This window comes from Danio rerio, chromosome 6, assembly GCF_052040795.2.
Source record: "Danio rerio strain M-AB ecotype USA chromosome 6, GRCz13ab, whole genome shotgun sequence".
In the NCBI taxonomy this organism is placed as follows: Eukaryota; Metazoa; Chordata; class Actinopteri; order Cypriniformes; family Danionidae; genus Danio; species Danio rerio.
Genome location: NC_141026.1, coordinates 17,591,842 through 17,612,500, shown reverse-complemented (window position 1 = coordinate 17,612,500; position 20,659 = coordinate 17,591,842). Strand labels below are relative to the sequence as shown.

Sequence of the window (20,659 nt, the reverse complement as noted above, 5' to 3'; positions counted from 1 at the left end):
ATCAAATGCTTTTCGTAGCCTAATCATAACTCTTTAATGCCATATGATTATTTAAATGTTTTGCAAGCTTTCGGTTTCGTTTTGACTGCTAAATGCGGTTCATATTTCCTGCGCTGCTCTCAAACAATCACTCTGTTCCACAAACTAAATGTTATTTAAAACTTTATTCACAGCTTATGCAGGTTCTGTTCACTCAAGTAGACTTCATTCACAGGCGCGCACCCGCCCTTTGTGTGGTAACAGCTCATGGTCAGCAGCTCACATCACGAGTGATATCATATCACGGCCGCGAATGCATTATTACATGAAGACACAAATGGCATTTTTGAGTGAATTATACCTTATAAGTACAGAATGTCATTTTTTTTCTACACCGTTTCAACATCATTGGTGTCCTTGTGGCTGAACAACGTATGTAAAATAATGTGAAGACTTGAAAATTTTGATTGGCAGAATTATAGAAATGCTGGATTAAGATCTTCTAGGGCAGGGGTGTCAAACTCAATCCCTGGAGGGCCGAAGCCCTGCACAGTTTAGTTCCAACCCTGCTCCAACACACTTACCTGTAGGTATCAAACAAGCCTGAAGGACTCTATTAGTTTGATCAGGTGTGTTTAATTAGGGTTGGAACTAAACTGTGCAGAGCTGCGGCCCTTTTGGAACTGAGTTTAACACCTGTGGTCTAGGGGGTCGAATCAAGATCGCGACCTTTTTCGATTAATTGTGCAGCTCTAGTACTTAGCACAGCAAAAGGGTACCAAAAGGTGGAGCATCACGCACCGCTGAACGCTTTTGGTTTACAGAGATACGTCACTAGCGTGTGCACAAGCCAGCAAAATGAAAACAAAGGGAACATAATTTTTAAATAATGTTACACTGTCGAAACTTTACACTGTAATAATATATACATATAATAATGAGCCATGGTTGACCCAAGCTCAATCAAACTTTGTCGCCGTCTTTATGAACAGCCTCAAAGCCAAGAAAAAGAGCAGAATCTACCCTGTGCCCCGTCGTTGTTTACAAGGCCGATTAAAGTGTGAGCGGTTTCAATTCTGGAGAGAACTCATGTGCGCGTCTATATTTGAAATAGCAAACTTCTTGAGCTGATGATAATAACGTCCTTGCGATTATTGAAGTGCTTCTGATATCCGATCTTTTCTGAAACAGACAAGCGTGAGAGTGAAGCATGAAAAAACAAGGAAGCTCAGAAAAAAAAACAGGAGCAAACGATTTTTTCAGCAACCTAAAACATGAGTAAACTGCCATGTTTAACTATTATCAATATCTGTTGGACTATTATGAACTCGAAATGACGGAATTACTTTCTTACAAGTGGTTACATGTACTGCTGAAGATTAAAATGCAGATGAGAGGTTTGCACTGATATATGTTGCATGTTGTTTTTGAACTCAAATAAAGACTAAAGTACAGTTTTTCTGTAATTGGTAATATATTGGAGACTGTAAGGGGTGTTCATATATGTTGCATTTATTTATTTTGTATAATTGCAGACATTACAGTAGGCTATTTTGCACTCGTATCATTGATCTGCAGCTATAATCATGTTCATAGAAAGGTTAGTGAACATTTATAGACAAGGATTTATGTGTATAAGGCATCGGTTTTGTGAGAAGTGCTTCTTATATTATATGTGTACAACCCGTACAGCTTTACTTTGACAGTTCCTCAAACGAGAATGATGTCAATTGAAACATTCTGTCATACACCACGCCCACAATTGGTATCCCTTTGGCAGTGGAAAAACACAAACCTGATAAAGGTTACCCGTATCAAACTGTACCACTCAGTGGAATCGGGCCATTACTTTCATGTACTTTGAGAGAAGTTATGTGTTATAAATCTAGCAGCTTTAATACATCCACTGCAGTGCACGAGGCTGCAGCTTGTCACATTTTTAACAGATGTGTTGCCATGAAAAACGAAAATATAGATGATGTGTTCAAAATAATAGTCACATTAAACAAATCTCAGACAGAGGGGTCACCTGAAGTATTTAAAACTTTCATGTGAAAGGCTTAAATTAACTGCGGCGAACAGGGTCAACTTTGGAGCTATTCTCCAGCAAGTCCTATGTTGTGACTTCCTTATCCTGAGTAAAGTGCTTTGATGGATGTAGTATCACTCTCACCATTGTGTGTTCATGCTTATGTTTGCATATGAGGAGTTCCACCCTTTATAACATCAGCTAGTTTTGAATTTAGAAGCAAGTATGATTTTTAATGAGAATCCTACTCATTAACATTGTAAATAACTTTGCTGGCTGTTATTTTGGCAGATCCTCTATTGAAAGTGAGCCTGCTTTGGTTCTGGGACCTCTACGCTCAAATGAGGAGCAGCGAAGGGAGCAGCAACTTCTGGAAATAGCTGCCCGTAAAAAAGAGAGAGGAGAAGCAGGCGATGAGAAGAGCCCCCCTGTGGAAGAGAAACCAGAGGAACTTCGTGAGCCTTTTCACTATGAATTCTCCTATTGGGCACGGTAGGATAATAGGAGAAAGCTTGTCATTGTAGAATTGTACATCCAAAGAATTTGTCTCTTCTGTCAAGTGCAATTATTTTTGTGATCTTAACTTTATATATTGGTGGCATGTGCTGTTTTAGGGCTGGGGAGAAGATCACAGTCACACCTTCATCCAAAGAATTTCTGTTTTACCCTCCTGAAGTAGAGGCTACAATCACTGGTGGTGAGAGTGCAAACTTTGTTTTAAAGGAATGAATGAACTCAGTTGGCTTCAACAGTATAGTACCTTATTAGTTCCAGGTTGGATACTCTTTTGCCTTTAGCTCTGCCTTAATTATTTTTGGCCTAGATTTAAGTGTGCCACAGAATGGATGAGTGTGTATAGCTAGGCATAGTTGAATAATAAGACTTCAGTACAATGAAGTTACATACTGTGAGCCTCAAACACACTTGTTCCATCCTCCCTTATGTAACTCCTGTTTTAAACAAAACACCACTGAAGAACAGACAAAGCCATTTCTTTTTAAATTGAACATTTCATACTGAGATAACAGCATTAACAATAATTTAGCAATCATTTTGTTGATTATTGCAATAATGTTAACTGTAGTTGATCCTTGTACTATTCAAATGTACTACCCTTTTGTTATGTTGATGGTTGTTTTCGCTCCATTGACTTCCGTTATAATGACATTGTTTGATTGCAAAGCCATGACACCATATAATCTTGCATTCTTGATTGTTGGTGGTTTTCCCTGTTGGGAAGAGGTATTTTTTACTGTTGATAATTAATTGGCATTATTAACCCTTTAGATGGGCATGTGAAAAAAATGTTTGGCTATTATATGGAGCTCTATGGAGTAAACACCAGATTATAATGTGGGTGCATAAACACACTTACTATGTTTACTATATTCTAAGAGCTGAGGGGTTTATTTAGATTTTCTCAGAAATCTCAAGATAAGTGTGCAAAGGTCACACACACATACACACACTTTACTCCATGTTGAAGCTTTTTTTGCACTGCAACAGATAATAAGGCAAGGCAAGTTTATTTATATAGCAAATTACATATACAGGAAAAATGAGACAAGTATAATAAAATAAAAACAAATAATAAAAATGATAAAAAACAGATAAAACAGAATAAAATGTGTTTAACAGGTTATAAAAGAATGAAAAAGAAAAGAAAGACATAATAGTGCGATCTGGCGGATATAGCACAGTGCTCATTCAGTAAAGGCAAAGCTAAACAGCTGTTTTCAGTCTTGATTTAAATGTGCCTAATGTTGAAGCACATCTGAACATTTCTGGAATTCCGGGGGGCTTTTTCTCTAAGCTTGGTTTATGGAGAAAATTGTGGCCAAATTAAGACTTGAAATCACCCTAGAGTGGATAAAAACATCCCTAAAAGGATTAAGTAGTTGCTCCATCTATCTAGCTAAATAACTAAATACAGTAGGCGATGCGGTGGTGCAATAGGTAGTTCTGTCGCCTCACAGCAAGAAGGTAGCTGGTTCGAGCCTTGGCTGGGTCAGTTGGAATTTCTGTGTGGAGTTTGCATGTTCTCCCCGTGTTCGCTTGGGTTTCCTCCGGGTGCTCCGGTTTCCCACACAGTTCAAAGACATGCAGTACAGGTAAATTCATTCATTCATTTTCTTGTCGGCTTAGTCCCTTTATTAATCCGGGGTCGCCACAGTGGAATGAAGTTTTTTACGCAGCGGATGCCCTTCCAGCCGCAACCCATCTGGGAAACATTATCACACACACTCATACACTACGGACAATTTAGCTTACCCAATTCACCTGTACCACATGTCTTTATCATGAGCCGAGGTTCGAACCAGCGACCCAGCGACCTTCTTGCTGTGAGGCGAACGTGCTACCCACTGCGCCACTGCCTCGCCCTAGTACAGGTGAATTGAGTAAGCTAAATTGTGCATGTATGTAAATGAGTGTGTATGGATGTTTCCCAGAGATGGCAGCAAAACATATGCCGGATAGGTTAACGGTTCATTCGGTTGTGACGACCTGAGAATAATAAAAGGACTAAGGTACAAAGAAAATGAATGAATGAATGAGTATTACAGGGTGATAACCTATTTACCCAGATAATTTTATTTATTCTTGCCTGTGTTGTCATCTACATTAAATCTACAAAATACAACTGTAGATACATCTATTTCAAAGTTTTGGTTGTTGCATGCCAAGAAGTTTATTCAACATAAATACATTTTTACTCACTATTCCTATTTGCTCTTAAACATTTTGAAAGGAAATGGCTTGTTTTAACTTTGTTTCTAATGTGTTTCTCACAGAAAATTGCCCAGGTCGATTGGTGGAGATTACAGGCCGGGCAGGACTGTTCCTCACAGGGCAGGTGGCTCCTACATTAGAGGGTGTGGAAATCACTATAAAGGAGAGCAAAGCTACAACACCTCTCATTACAGTTCTCACAGATGAAAATGGAGCCTACAGGTATCTTATTTGTTCAGTGACACACTGCATTCGTTTATTTAATAGCTGTTTAATTGTGTGTAAAATATATTGAGTGAATTCAGCAGTCTGATACAATGTATTAATTCATTAATACAATTCTTAATTGTTTTCTCCATAAATAAGTGTCGGACCCTTACATAGTGACTCTCAGTATGACATCAGTGCGAGTAAAGAGGGCTTCGTCCTGACTCCAGTGGAAGGAAAGACAGGAGACTTCAAGGCTTTTGCATTGGCAGGTGTTACTTTTGAGGTCAGTCACGTTAATATCATAATTTAAGTTGGGCTGTCACATTTGATCAGTTATTTATTAATCCATTTTCTTCTCTTTCAGATAAAGGCAGAGGATGGCGTTCCTCTGTCTGGGGTTCTGCTGTCTCTCAGTGGAGCAAGCTTCCGCTCAAATCTGCTCACTCAGGACACTGGACTCCTCACATTCAACAACCTGGTACAGTCGTCACAATCATTTTGTAATTTAGTTTTTTTGATGCTTTAAAAAAGGGGTGTCCATACCCTGTCCTGGAGGGCCGGTGTCCTCAGATTTTAGCTCTAACTTGCCTCAACACACCTGCAAGGATGTTTCTAGAAAGCCTAGTAAGTGCTTGATTAGCTAGCCCCAGGTGTGACTGATTGGGGTTGGAACTAAACTTTGCAGGACACCAGCCCTCCAGGGCAGAGTTTGGGTACCCTTTCTCTAAAACTTCCATATAATGTCAATGTTTAAAAGTTTTTTTGATGCTACTTTACTATAAGGTTGTATTAGTTAACGTTAATTAATGCTTTAGTTAACATGAATTAACAGTGAGCAACACATTTGTTAAGCATAACGTAATCTTCTTTGATGTTAACTGAACATATGTTAGTTAATGCATTAGTTAGCATGATCTAATTGTGAGCAATATATTATCTCTGTTAATGCTAAATTCCTCATATTCGTTGAACTCATTCTCTCTATATTAACAGCTTAATTAGTTAATGTTTAGTTGCACATACAGTAATGCATTTATCCATGGATAAGATAACAATGACATTTGCTTTATGCAGCAATACTAAATGTTATGTAAACTAAACATATATTGACGTGTTAATTAATAAATAAGGTAACATGCATCAACAAATGTCACATCAAAAAAAAAGATTGTAATGCTGAATTAAGTTGCTGTTCACCATTAGTTTATGTTAATATTTTAATTAACTCATTAATATCTGTTTAGTCTATTTTGCATAAAATTAAATATTTCCTAATAAATATTATCATATTTTTTAAAAGGAAATGCATTAGTAAGATTCTTATAACTTGCTATATCTACTCACCATTTCAGAGTCCTGGCCAGTACTATTTCAAGCCCATGATGAAAGAGTTCCGCTTTGAGCCCTCAGCACAGATGATAACTGTAGAAGAAGGACAAGTACTGCATATTCCCATCACTGGCTTCAAAACAGCCTACAGGTCAGTATGCAAAAAGAAAACAAATGCGAAGATCTTTATTTTATTTTTGAAAGAACCATTTTTTAAAATTATTTTAAAAGTATATATTTTTTTGTTTAAATATAAGTATAATAATTATAAGGCAATAATAGTATTAAATAAGCCATTACTCAGCATTCAGTTGTCTTCAAAAAACGTTCTTTATGTGACAAGTTGGCTCTCAAGTAGCATCTTATTGTCAGCATTTAAAACAGTTGTTCTACTTGATAAACTTGTGAATAAAAAAGAAAGTTCAAAAGATTATTATTGAAAATATATAAATCTTTAAAAAAAATCCTTTGTGACTCTTTTGATCAAAATATGCCCTGTCTGTCATGAAATCAATTTTCCATTGTGTGTTTTGCTGTCTTTTAGCTGCTATGGAACAGTGCAGTCGATAGGTGGCGATGCGGAGCAGGGTGTTGCAGTGGAGGCAGTGGGGCAGAGCGAGTGTGGCATGTACAGTGAAGACACTGTTACTGATGAAGAGGGACGCTTTAGACTCAGAGGCTTACGGGTGAGACTTCATTGAGGAAACTCTTCAGAAATTCTCAGATACAGTAATTTCTGGGAAGTGTTTTCGATTTGTTTTAAAGAAGGCTCTTCTCACCAAAGCTTCTTATGTTTGATAAAAGATAAAGAATAAACCGTAATAATTAGGGGTGCTCCAATCAGGATTTTTTAGCCAATACCGAGTACCGATACCTTGTCATGGTGATCAGCCGATATGAGTACCGATTTTGATGCTTCTAGCTTTATAATGCATAAAGCACATTTTCCCTCCAAGTATGATACTTGCAGTAAGTAGAGAGATCTTTCCTTACATAAGAGAATAAATAAAGGATGTTGCATATAGTCCCTTAAACATGTCTCTTATAACAGTTTAGTTTGGACATGTAATGATTAGAAGCAACTTTACAGAAAATAATAGATAAAACATAAAAAAATGGTATGAAAAATTACCCACAAAACAATTTAGAAACGTTCCAAATGATGGAAGAAGAATTTAACATTTTTCAATGAAGAAAGTTTGGAGTATTTAATGCATAAGTAGTTTAAATGCACACTTATAAATACATATTTGTTTATTGCAATAAGTCTATTACAAAAAGGTATATTATTAAATATTAAAGTTTAAAAAATATAATTTTTTTGATCAAAATTTTTAGCCAGGTTTTAGTGAACTTGCAGTATTGTCACAGAACTTTCAATTCTTAAATGTAAAAAGACCTAAATACATGCAGCTCTGGATAGCCTCATAGCAGCTCGATGAGAGAGACAGGGATGTGCACTCAAGATATCTTTACTGTGCTGTTCATTTAACCTAACAAATGTAATCACTGTGCCTCTCACGATCTGTTCTCTTGCTAATTCACAATTTGCTAATTCATATATCTTTAATATATAAATATTAAAGAAACGTATTGTTAAACAGGTTATAGATTTTTGTGGCATTTTTACAGTTGAGTTTTCTATTGAAGATACAGTAATTATTTTACAGTGTGTCTAATTTAATATATACCTGTTTTCACAATTTACCCCAGTCTTCAGTAGCATGTGATACTTCAGAAATCATTATAATATGCTGACAATATTCATGATTTTTGGCATATTTTGTCTAATTCACGGGCATCAATGAGCTGCTAGTGCAGAGCTTATATGGTTGTATAAGACCATAGGGGAGATCTCTCTGTTTGTGTCATAACAGCTCAAAACACTGGATATGCATTGTCTGCAGCAAAGAGAACATCACTCGCAGAAGTCGCACCAATATATTGCATAAACAGAGGCTGCACCACACCTCTACGTATTTTACCTACTGTGTTGAGACAGCAGCGATCAATCCCACCGCCACACATCATTTACCTCATCTCGTGCTGTAGTGCTGCTGATAAATGCACATGCATTTTGCTCTGCGTGGTAACCCGTAAACGAACACCTGCGATTGGTTCATGAGATCGGCCAGATTGGCGAGTACCAATCCAGTGCTAAAATGTGATTATCGGCTGATGCAGATCGATCGAAGCATCCCTAGTAATAATATACAAGTTTAAAATATACCTACACTGTAAAAAAAAAGTGGCAGCTGTGGTTCCCAGATCTTTATTGTTACAAATACTGTAGAAACCATAAAATATTTTTTTCTATTTTGCTTTAAACTACTGTATTTTATTAATTTAAAATTTTACTTTAGTGTTTTGAAATATGAACATGTACACGTCATACATTTGTTATACTGACAATATCACAACCATAATCATCCAAAGCTCGTCACAAACAAGTTTTCCCACGAGCAGAGAAACGTACTAATAGAAGATGCTCAGTGTCATTCAACTAATAAACCCCATCATGATAACATGCATGACATTAAAGTAATGCAATCAACATTAGATGTAACATAAAACTCACTGATGAGAAAATACCTACAAAGAGAATAACTAAATAGAATCATTGTCAGCAGAAAGATGCAGGGAATATATATATTAGAGAAACATATTGTTAACCAGGTTATGGATTTTTATTGTGGCTTGAATAGTTTATTAATCATTTACTAACTCATTTTTTTATTTTACCATTGAAGTTACTTTAATTCTTTTACAGTATATACAGTATCTAATATAATATATACCTGTTTTCATGTCATTTATTTCTGTGATTGACTGTTTAATTTACTCCAGTCTTCAGTATTGTAATACTTCAGAAATCATTATAATATGCTGATTTGCTGCTCTATCATAATCAGTTATTATTAATACTCAATCATTAATAATGGTTTTTAGAACTCGTTTTTTAAGAAAAAAAATTCTTACTTCATAGTTTTTATCATAATGACAGCATTTTTTGCTATATTGTAAATGTCTTTGATGAATTAAAGTAAATGATAACATTTTACAATAAGGTTGTATTAGTTGATGTTTGTGTAGCTGGAAGGACATTCACCACATAAAAAAAAAAAAAAAAAACATATGCCAGAGTAATTGAAAGTTCATTCCGCTGTGACAAGCCCTAATAAATCAGGGACTAAGCCAAAGGATAGTAAGTGAATGATTGTATTTTCTAAAATGAAACAATACATTTATTACAGTATTTCTTCATTTTTGTTAATATTAATTAATAGAAATAATGTTGTCCATTGTTAACTCATTGTGTATAAACTAATCTTAACATGCATGAATTTGTATTTTAATAATGCATTAGTAAATGATTAACTATGATCTATAAATGCTATTGTTCATTATTAGTTTACGTTTATAAATATATTTATTGATGCAACCTTATTGTAAAGTGTTACCAAGCAAATAAAGGTAACTTGCACTTTTCAAATAGATATGAAACAGCACAACAATTTTTACCACTGAAAATAATAGTAATAATGTTTCTTTAGCAGCAGGACATAATTTTAGAATGATTTTTGAAGGATCATGCTGCTGAAGAAATGAAAATGATGTCTTTTAAACTGCATTCCTTTTATATTGTAATACTTTTTTACAATTGTACTGCATTTTGATCGATGAAAGTACAGCCTTGGTGAACAGAAAGTCTTCTTTGAAAGGAAAAAGCTACCGATCTAAAGCATTTGTTTGGTAGTCTACATGATTTTGAACAAATTTTGCCGTCTGATGTTTGTTGCTAGCCTGGTTGTAACTACAACATTCAGCTGAGAGGAGAGGGAAATGATCACATAGAGAGAGCATTGCCACCACACAAGACAATTGAGGTGAGCGTTCACATTTATACAGTATTCATCTTAGTTTTGGTTTAAACCTCATATTTAAAGTTTTTATTTATGTGTAAATATTTTTGGGATTCTTTTAGGTCGGCAACACCGATATTGATGGAATCAACATAATCGCCTTCAGACAGATCAATCAATTTGATCTGAGTGGAAATGTCATCACTTCCCCTGAGCATCTTCCCACTCTATGGGTAAGTGCAATACAACTTGAGGAGTTCAGATGCATAAACCTCTAAGTGTCATCTAAAATGTTCTTCTAAACTGAGCATTTTTACAAGCTCCTGTGTATAAGTTCAGTATTTTTTTACTGTTATGGCAAAGAATAATTTATTTTCATTGCCTTTAAAAGTGAAATAACTGAAAATGATTTAAGTGTAATAACTAAACATAAACATAAAGAGGCTGAGAAAAATGCTTATTCTAGACATGTCTCTCAGTGGAGCAAACTTCCGCTCAAACCTGCTCAGTCAGGACACTGGACCCCTCACATTCAACAATCTGGTACTATCTTTACAATCATTTAGTTATTTTATTTTTGTTTTTTTGATGCTCTTTGACCACTTTCAGGGGTTTTTGCATCTGATGTCTTTTCTTGAATACCCTTTTTGTAGGTTCTTCTTTTTGATGGAAGCTTGACATTGTTGTTTCTCTCTTTAAAGGTAAAGCTCTACAAAAGTGATAATCTTGACAATCCCTTCCAGAGTGTGTCTCTTGGCCAGTCCCTGTTCTTCCACTTTCAACCTCTGCCACGTGACGGAGAGGTAGCACTATGCTAATTACATTTACATTAAATTCTGTACTAGTAAATAATAGTAAAGTGAGGATCGTGTGACAGTGAGGGAGGGGCGGGTTGCTTGGTGATTTCCAAAAGTCAAATACATTTTATTAAACTATTAGAATCACCATATTTTATCTATAACCTACAGAAGATAAAAAATATTAGTAGTAATGTTAAAAGAACAACAACATGCAAACAAATAAAAAGCCATGAGCCTTTCGTTGGATTGCGACCCCTGCTGCGACCATTTATTTTAGAAACCATGGTATTTCATATATATACATATTTTTTTTCATTTACAAATACTTTTATCAGGAAAACATAAACTGACTAAAATGCAACTCATTAATCATGTTTCAGATCATTTTATTTGAAATAAATGCTATGAATTTGAACTTTCTATTCATCCCAGTTTAATAAAAAGCTAAATGTATTCATTACTGATAATAGTAAACTCATTTTTATTGATCAAGAACTGGGAATAATCAACCTAACGATATTTGTCTGCTGTTAAAACACTGACTGAACGAATACATGATGCCAAAACTAATAATGAAAAGGAAGTAATGCTACCATTTGAATTTGATCAGAGGTATAATCCGTTCATTTGCCAGCAGTGTGCATTCATTCCTCCGCAAAACCCAATTTCACCTGAAAATCAGTCAAATCATGTAACGTGAATTTTGTTAAATTTGAGTGTTTTGGATTTATTCAGTTTATAAAAGCACTCACAGACAGATTAGAACATGTAAAAGCATCTTTTAGCTCAAGGTCCGCACCTAAATGGTCAAATACATTCAAAAATGTTTTGCTTGGTGATTATTAAAAAAAATGGTAAAACTTTAGAGTAACTACACACTATGAATCATTTATGAAGCATTAGCAAATAGTTCATTCATCATCTGTTAGGCATTAACTATACATTAATAGATGTTAGTCAGCCGTTTATAAAGCTCTATTCTTGACTTATACTCACATTTATAATGTGCTTAATGATTGTATTTTCATACTTTAATGATTAGTTTTTCATTACTAAATTATGTATTGGATCATTTAGAAACTAGTTATTTAAGAGAAGCTGCTGGTTTTTAAAGATCATTCAGAATGAGTTAGTAAATTATTAATAAACTATTCAAATGAACATTTATATATCTTATTATTCACCCATGTACTAATAGTTAATTTTTATGTAAATAAATTCTTTATTAAGTCATGCTTCATGCAGTTTTGTGACCTAGTCTAAAGTGAGCACTAGTTATGCTTTATAAATCCCAAATAAATGACAATTAAAGGCTCAGTCATATTTCAAAGAGAAAAAACAGAAAATAAATGACTTATTTCTAATCATTTTAAGATACACAATTAAAAATGTATCAAATGAAAAATAAATCTCTGCAATCTTAACTAAAATAAAATTACTGTGCACTTTAAACATCGCTAAATAACATTGAAATGTATCATAATATATTGTTAATGTAATATATTGTTGTTGTTTTATCCATTTTTATTTCATTGTGTTTATTCTAAATGTATTTTTAGAAATACATGTTCATTTGATACTAATAACCTTTAATTGCCATTTATAAGGAATTTATAAAGCATAAATAGTCTTTACTTTAGATTAAGGTCACATAATTTGAGTTAATAAAGCATTAATTAACATGCATAGTAACCATAACTGTATAACTGAATAATAAGATCTATAAATGTTGAATAGTTTATTAATCATTTACTAACTCATTTTAACTGATTCAAAAAGCCACTGACTACTCTTAAATACAAATGGTTTGTAAATAATTCAATACTGAATTTAATAATGAACAATTAAAAAGTATTCAAGTATTAAAACAATCATTGAGCACATCATAAAAGTACTTATAAGTCAAGAACACAGTATTTGTTTCTGTCTTTATAAACTGCTTACTAACGTCTATTAATGTAGAGTTAATGCTTACTGATAATAAATGAACTATTTGCTAATGCTTTAAAAAATGAGTCATTGTGTGTAGTTATTATAAAGAATTACCAATAAAATTACTCATAAAAAAATTGTTAAATAATATTGACCAAAATAATTAAGATTTTTCCGCAAAAAATTATCAGCGCTACTTTATAGCAATCTGTGTCAACATTTTTACTCAACTTAAATTCTAAGATTGTTTGTCTGTTGGTTTAAGAATCATGTTGATTCATTAAAATGAAGGCAAATGCCACTAGAAGATTCAGATTGGGTTCTGTATATTATGCAGGACTTTAAATAACTCTATATTTGTTTGGTACACAACATGCATACTGAACAGAAAAAACTCTAACAAAAAAAGTGGTCACTTTATTTTGAGGGTCTGTTGTTTTTAATTTAAGTCACATTGCATCTACATGCCAACTAATTCTCATTAGATTTTAAGTCAGGGCTGCTCAATCCTGTTCCTGGAGATCTACCTTCCTGCAAAACACAGCTCTTACCCTGATCAAACACACCTGAACCAATTTATTAGGACCTGAACAGCACTTGTTAATTACAGGCAGGTGTGTTTGAAATGGGTAGCAACTGAAATCTACAGGAAGGTAGATCTCCAGGAACAGGGTTGAGCACCCCTGTTTTAAGTTGACTGTTAGGTTGGGGTTAGGGTTAGTATAAGTTGTCATGTACTTTCTTATAGTCAGTTAAATGTGAGTTGACATCAACAGATATTAAGCAGACAGTCTACTAATACTCAAATAGACCATCAAAATAAAGTGTTAGCAAAATGTTCATGTACCTTTTACACCTCTAATAAATGAGTTTAAGGCTTATAATTTTTCTCAATATTCATATTAATATATCAGTAGTTGTTGCTAATTAATAAATTAATGTCATTAATTGAATTTAATTGTCTCCTTTAGAGCTATGTGCTGATGTTGGACACCTCCCTCTCTCGCTCCCAGTATGACTTCAAACTGCCACAGGTCTCCTTCACATCTTCTGGTTACCACAAACACGTAACACTAACCTTTAACCCTAAGGTAAGAACTTGTCCACACAAAGCAGTGCACACAGTATATTTTATGTTTTTTTCCAATAATAAAGAAGTGCTGGCCAGTAGGATTTCTGTAAATATAATTAGTAGGTAATGTAATTAGAAAACTTTTCTGCAAAAAGAGTAAAGGGATTGCTTTTCATCTTTATGTAATTACAGTTACTTATTCTAAACTACTCAAGGAGAGTAAGATAATGGAAAAATATTTTGCAGAATAATTCTATTTTTGAGCTAAAGAAGGTTACATTTATCAAGCAATGAAATTGAGTCAGAAATGAATGACAGTACATGGTATTTATGAAATATGATGTCATTACTTTTGTGTGGGTGTGTGGCACTAAACAAACTTTTGCAACCATCTACACCCGTCGTAACTGCCTTTGAGAATGTAGAAAGCCTAGATTGATGTATTCTCTTTTTTTAATTAAGCTAAAAAGTGCTACTTGGCTCAAATGTAAAGAATTAAGAGTTTTAGTGTTTATGCATTTACCGTATATTTATAGAGTTTTTAAATAGTATCGAGTAAACTAATTAAATACTTATTGAGCAATTAAAAAACTATTTAAATAGAACTTTAATGATTTGATCATTAATTACTTTTTTAAGTAAATTACCCAACACTGCTATAGTTGAAAAAAGCTTGTCCTGTCAGACACTGGACAGATATTAGGGCTGTAACGATACACGATCTGAAATCGAAATCGCGACACTCAGATCTACGATCCTGTGTCGCGGTGTAATAAGGGAGAATCGCGACACACCCCGTACCTTTCCAATAACGTCACGCGTGCCTGCAAAAGTTGAGCTAGTTGAAGAAGAACGTGAGGAAACAACTTTTTTCCGCTCGACATTACGAGCACTGCTCCCTTTAAGCCCTCGCAATTAGCGTTTAACCGTGAGACCTTGCACGGAGCTCTTAGTAGGGACCGTCTGAATGTGTCAGGAATATCAAAAACAAAACCAACTTAACCCCGCTTGGCAACAGACAACGGCAGAAACATTGCCAATGCTGTCAAAGCATTGTTGTTAATGTGGCTGCGGAGAGAGGGATGGGCGTTCCCCAGATGCCCCGACTCCTCTGCAGAGGAAACTTTTCTGTAACCGTGTGCGCTTTCTGGTTAACCCTTTGGGAGTTATGTTACATGCTGACTGACAGGTGCGCGATGCGTGAGGCCAGGAAACAGGACGAAGCTTTCAGTTAAGATGAACACAGTTTCTATAGTTATACTTTATTTATAGATAAAGGTATATGGCTCTGCATATAATCACTCTATCTTGCTGGAGTTTATAGCAGTTTCGCTTTACTTCAGGATGCATTAACACCGCTCTGAAGGTCTAATCGCTGTTTTCAGTTATCCAGAGCTGTATGAATGTACAAATCTCGAATATCACAATAGTATTAAATATTACAATTGTAACAACACAGACAGCAACACTTTTGCACAATCGATACCCAGCTGATTCAGTCGTTTCATAAGAGGACCGCGCTTCTTCTCTTCTTTTTTCCTTGTCAACATAAAGGCAGTGAGATGCGCCTTGTTTTCGGCTTATAAAGCATGTATGCACATTAATGCAATAGCATATTTAAACAACAAAACTGTTTACAAAAAGTCTACATATGCGCGCGTTGCTGTCGTTGTCTTGTCATCACGCAGCGCGCACTTGACCCGCGAGGGAGAGAGAGGAAACCATCAGGACATATTCTTTAAAATAATGATTTCTATTAAAATGTAAAAGGTTTTGTTAATATAATAATAACAGCAGGGGCATTAAATAAATGCATATTTTCCGTGGAGCGGGCAATTTGAGGAAGTCTGCGATATTTATTTGACGGAAGAAAAAACATGATTGGAAAAAAACAGCCTATGATGGTTATTAAAAAGAATCAGTCAGTATTTTCGTTTTGTAATATAAATTAATTATTTAAATGAAAATAATTTAGGGCAGTCCTATTCATTTTATTCATTTTATTTAGATTATTCTGCTCTTCTGTGCTAAACACTGCAGGTGCGTGAAGATGCTCTGTTGTTCTGTTCTGTTATTAATATGCTAACATTTAAAAATAAATCAGTAGCCTATTTTAAAATGCAATATTTAATGTGTCAGACACAAAATAGACACGTCAATTTGTTTAATATAAAATTAATAGTAATCTGACCAGTTGACCGTTAATAACCGATTAATGAGCGGCGGTTGTCCTTAGCAAAATTAACCGAAATGAGCATCCCTAGACTTTTTCTATGTAAGAGAACTTGATTGAAAAAGAATGTTCACCATGCTTGAACCATCTAAACAATGGAGTTTAGTTTTGTTTGGTTTTTCAACAGTATTTTGTTACAAAGAACACAAAAGTGATATAGCTTTGGCTATTGATTTATTTTATATATGGCTATTTATATTGTTAATAATTTGCATAGTTAATATTGTTCTTTGACGTTTAGTTTATAAAGATTTTTCAAATGGTATTTAATAAAAAATAGTTTTAAAAATCTTTTTTTTTCCCACCCCACACGAAACAAAAATCGTGATACGAACCGAATCGTGGGTCAAAAATCGTGATACGAACCGAATCGTGGGTTTGGTGTATCGTTACAGCCCTAACAGATATGCATGCTGTTTACTTTAAAGCGTTTGTAATGTGTTTTCCTCAAATTCTGCATGTAATTACATTAGTGTTAGAAGAGAGTTAATAGAATTGATTTTTTTTTTAGTTTTTAGTCATGTGACCTGTTCGTAGACCCAGAGGGCAAAACAATGGGTCGTAATGGCAGCTTACACTGGGATCTCCATAGAAACGCAGCATAAGCTGGTCACATTTCCTTCTGTTTCAGGCTACAAATATATGGATCACATGTATGATACAAACACAAAATTGAATCCAAATTTACTTGCAATCCATCATTAAAAGCCATCAGGTCTCTGCCAGAGCTTGGTGATGTTTACATGTCTATCTCATGTAATGAAGAATCCTTTAGCGTTTCAGTCGTTGGTGACGGCAGTAAAGAAACCGTGTGTCTGATATACAGTATTTAATTCTAATTTTGTTTGTTTTGTTTGGATTAATATTTGCTCGTAGAGGAAATTAACTTCTGCTACTTACACTTTGACTTACACTTTGCATTTTCATTTATACTTTATAGCTGCACTTAACAGCAAATTAGAATAGATGCTGTAAAAAAACTAACAACAAATAGAAAATCTTGGACAGCTATATGTACTTTAGATTGGGATTGGTCTATAATCACTCAGTTTGCGACTTGGCAGGTACAGCCAGGAGACAGCGCTGTTTTGGCCGCCAGGGGGGGGTGTTTCCCTAATGTTGTGACGTCACGTGAAAACTGTCAATAGTGACTAAAATAGTTATTTTGTATGTATGAATTTGCTTAGAAAGTTTGGTTCGACCTGTATCATTTAAACACTCCTCGACCTGTATCATTTAAACACTCCTCCTATTTTTTGCTCAATCTTTTAGTTTAAAAGAAATTGTTTGCTATTACTCAGATTCTGCACATAAATCTAAATAATTTATCTTCAACTTTTTTTATCTCGGTTGGAAATTTTTTTAAACATAAATAAAAATGCATGGCTTTAATCCCTACTTTTCAACATTTTCTGATTGGAGTTGACTCGCTGCTTAAATCCTTCCACATGTGTAATAGCAAAAATGTGTCAGTTTCTTGGTAGCCTTTCTGTAATGCTCTTCATTTATTTATTTTCATACACTTTTATACAATTGTAACGTGTGCGTGTGTGCGTGCGTGCGTGCGTGCGTGTGTCGGTGCGTGCGCGTGTCAGAATTATTAGCCCTACTGAATTATTTGCCCCTCTTTTTTTTCCCCCCAATTTCTGTTAAACAGAGAGATTTTTTTGATGCATTTCTAAACATAATAGTTTTAATAACTCGTCTCTAATGACTGATTTATTTTATTTTATCTTTGCTATGATGACAGTAAATAATATTTTACTAGATATTTTTCAAGACACTTCTAAACAGCTTAAAGTGACATTTAAATGCTTAACTAGGTTAATTAGGTTAACTAAGCAGGTTAGGGTAATTGGGCAAGTTATTGTATAACGATGGTTTGTTCTTTAGATTATTGAAAAAATATATAGCTTACAGGGGCTAATCATTTTGACCTTAAAATGGTTTTTAAAAAATTAAAAACTGCTTTTATTCTAGCCGAAATAAAACAAAGAAATCTTTCTCCAGAAGGGAAAATATTATCAGACATACTGTGAAAATTTCCTTGCTACACATTCCTTGCTCTGTTAAACATAATTTTGGAAATATTAAAATAAATAATAATAATAAAGGGTGGCTAACACTTCTGACTTCAACTATCTATCTATATATATATATATATATATATATATATATATATATATATATATATATATATATATATATATATATATATATATATATATATATATACATACATACATACATACATACATACATATATACATACATACACACACATATATATTGTTTTGTGAGTCTGTTTTCTTTCAGCAGCTCATTTAGCTTGTATTTTCCCTCTTTTGTATCTCTCTTTTATTGAATTTTCAAACCAAAAACGTTTTTTTATCAATTTTGCTTACTGAAATGCAGTATTACTTTAAAGCTATTTCTAGCTCTTTTTTTTTTATGTATGATGTATATACCCCTTCTGTTTGTTTGTTTGTTTGTTTGTTTTTCTTTCTGTTGTTTTTTCAGTTTTTTTTTTATTTTTTTATTTTTTTCTTTATAATGTACAGTGATTGTATATTCTCACTTTTCTCACATAATGAAAAATTAAATAAATAAATAAATAAATATAATAAAGTCACCACTAAAAAGATGGTCTACAAGCATCAAAACAAGAGATATGTAGTACAGCTTTATGGTAAGCAGTTTTTCTGTTGCATTTTTAATACATTTTTATTTCTAGTTATTTTGCAAGATACTATAGTATTCAGCCTAATTGCAATTTAAAGATGTAACTAAGTTAATTGAGTTAACTAAGCTAAGCAAGTTAGTTTAATTAGGCAAGTCATTGGACACCAGTTGTTTATACTGTAGCCAATAAATGTTTACAAAAAATCCTAATTCTTATAATATTGAAAAAAGAATCCAGAAGAAAAATATTTTAATCAACACAGCCAAAATAAAAGAAATTAGACTTTGCTTAGAAGAAAAAAATAGAATAGGAAATACTGTCAAAATGGGGCAGCGCTGTCACCTCACAGCAAGAAAGTTGCTGGTTCGAGCCTTGGCTGGGTCAGTTGGCATTTCGCTGTGGAGTTTGCATGTTCCTCCCGTATTCGCAAGAGTTTGCCCTGGGTGCTTTGGTTTCCAAAGACATGCTCTATAGGTGAATTGAATAAGCAAAATTTTTTCGTAGTGTGTGAGTGTGAATGGGAGTGTATTGGTGATTTCCAGTGATGGTGCAGCTGGAAGGGCATCCACTGTGTAAAACTTATGCTGGATAAGTTGGCGGTTCATTTCGATGTGGCGACCCCTGATTAATAAAGGAATTAAGCCGAAAAGAACATAAATAAATGAATGCTGAGAAAACTTGCTAGTTTCAAATGCCATTATTGCTAATATTGAATGTATCACTCACTACTAATTCCTGTCTATCTTTTTGGCTCCCCACAGAGGAAAATACCAGACCAAGATGTTGCCCAGGGGTCTTTCATCGCCCTTCCTCTGACATTGCTACTGTTGCTTGCTGTTTATAACCATGAGCGGGTACTTGCTGCTTTTTTTTTTTTAAAGAAGCTTGACATTTATAACTGCTATCGTCCTACAACTTCATGTAAATAATAATACTGTGTCTTTCCCAGGTGATTCCTCTTCTTCTGCAGCTGGTCAGTCAGATCCAGGGCGTTCGAGGACTCGCTCAGGCAAGTGGAGATGGGCTTCCTGTGGATGAAGCCAAACGTCCATCAAAACGGCCGAAGACGAGACGTACATGAGACTCCAGTATCACAAAGCTAATCACTGCATTCTGATCTCACAAACATCTAGCGTCATCATGTTGGTCTGGTCACAAAATCTTAACAAATCAACCTCACTTGGGGTCGCCAAAGTGGTTTTGGGCCGTATATTTATTGCTGATTCTCAGATGACTCCTTTTTTTTTTTTTACGGTAGTGTTCTGGTCACACAGATCCCTATAATTTACAGTCCCTTGCATGTGAATGTGGCTCAGAGATTATTTTAGTTTGTGAGAGTTTGCTCAGGGAGGATGGCTGATTTACAAGACTACAACTGCGTGTGCGTTTTTGTTTTTCACTAGTATACAAAAAATAATCGACCGATTAATTTATTGCTTGAAAATTCCAGTAGCGTCATTAATAAATAGATGTTTATTAATCCCCAATTAAAAGAATTAATGAATTGTAGAAGTCTTTTGTAATTTGCAAACTTAAACACCCATGTGTTTTAAAATAGAGGTTTGTTTAATATACTTTAAAATTGTTTCATCAGATTCATTTTTATGATGTTTTGCCTCCCTAACTTGTTTATATAAAAGACAACCAAGAGCTTACAATTTCAGTCCCTTTAAAGTAATTGACCTGCTGCTACCATTTGATGAGTTCAGTACATATTCATTCCACTTCATTAAAAGCATCAAAATGTGATGATGTAAATGGTTCTAGAGAGCATTGGTAATAAAATGTTTTGGTATTGA

General features: G+C 34.2%; 1 protein-coding gene across 1 annotated transcript in view; it reads left to right on the top strand.

Moving 5' to 3' along the window:
• Nucleotides 1-20,659, top strand: part of nomo (nodal modulator) — a 47,755-nt gene extending 27,096 nt beyond the window's left edge. Inside the window, exons 19-31 of the mRNA XM_087256936.1 lie at nt 2,300-2,500; nt 2,623-2,705; nt 4,801-4,960; nt 5,105-5,231; nt 5,313-5,426; nt 6,301-6,428; nt 6,822-6,963; nt 10,081-10,164; nt 10,263-10,373; nt 10,842-10,943; nt 13,844-13,963; nt 19,622-19,714; nt 19,810-20,659. Of these exons, the coding sequence (XP_087113062.1) occupies nt 2,300-2,500; nt 2,623-2,705; nt 4,801-4,960; nt 5,105-5,231; nt 5,313-5,426; nt 6,301-6,428; nt 6,822-6,963; nt 10,081-10,164; nt 10,263-10,373; nt 10,842-10,943; nt 13,844-13,963; nt 19,622-19,714; nt 19,810-19,941 (1,597 nt within the window). The 3' untranslated portion in view covers nt 19,942-20,659. The remainder of the gene's footprint in view (nt 1-2,299; nt 2,501-2,622; nt 2,706-4,800; nt 4,961-5,104; nt 5,232-5,312; nt 5,427-6,300; nt 6,429-6,821; nt 6,964-10,080; nt 10,165-10,262; nt 10,374-10,841; nt 10,944-13,843; nt 13,964-19,621; nt 19,715-19,809) is intronic.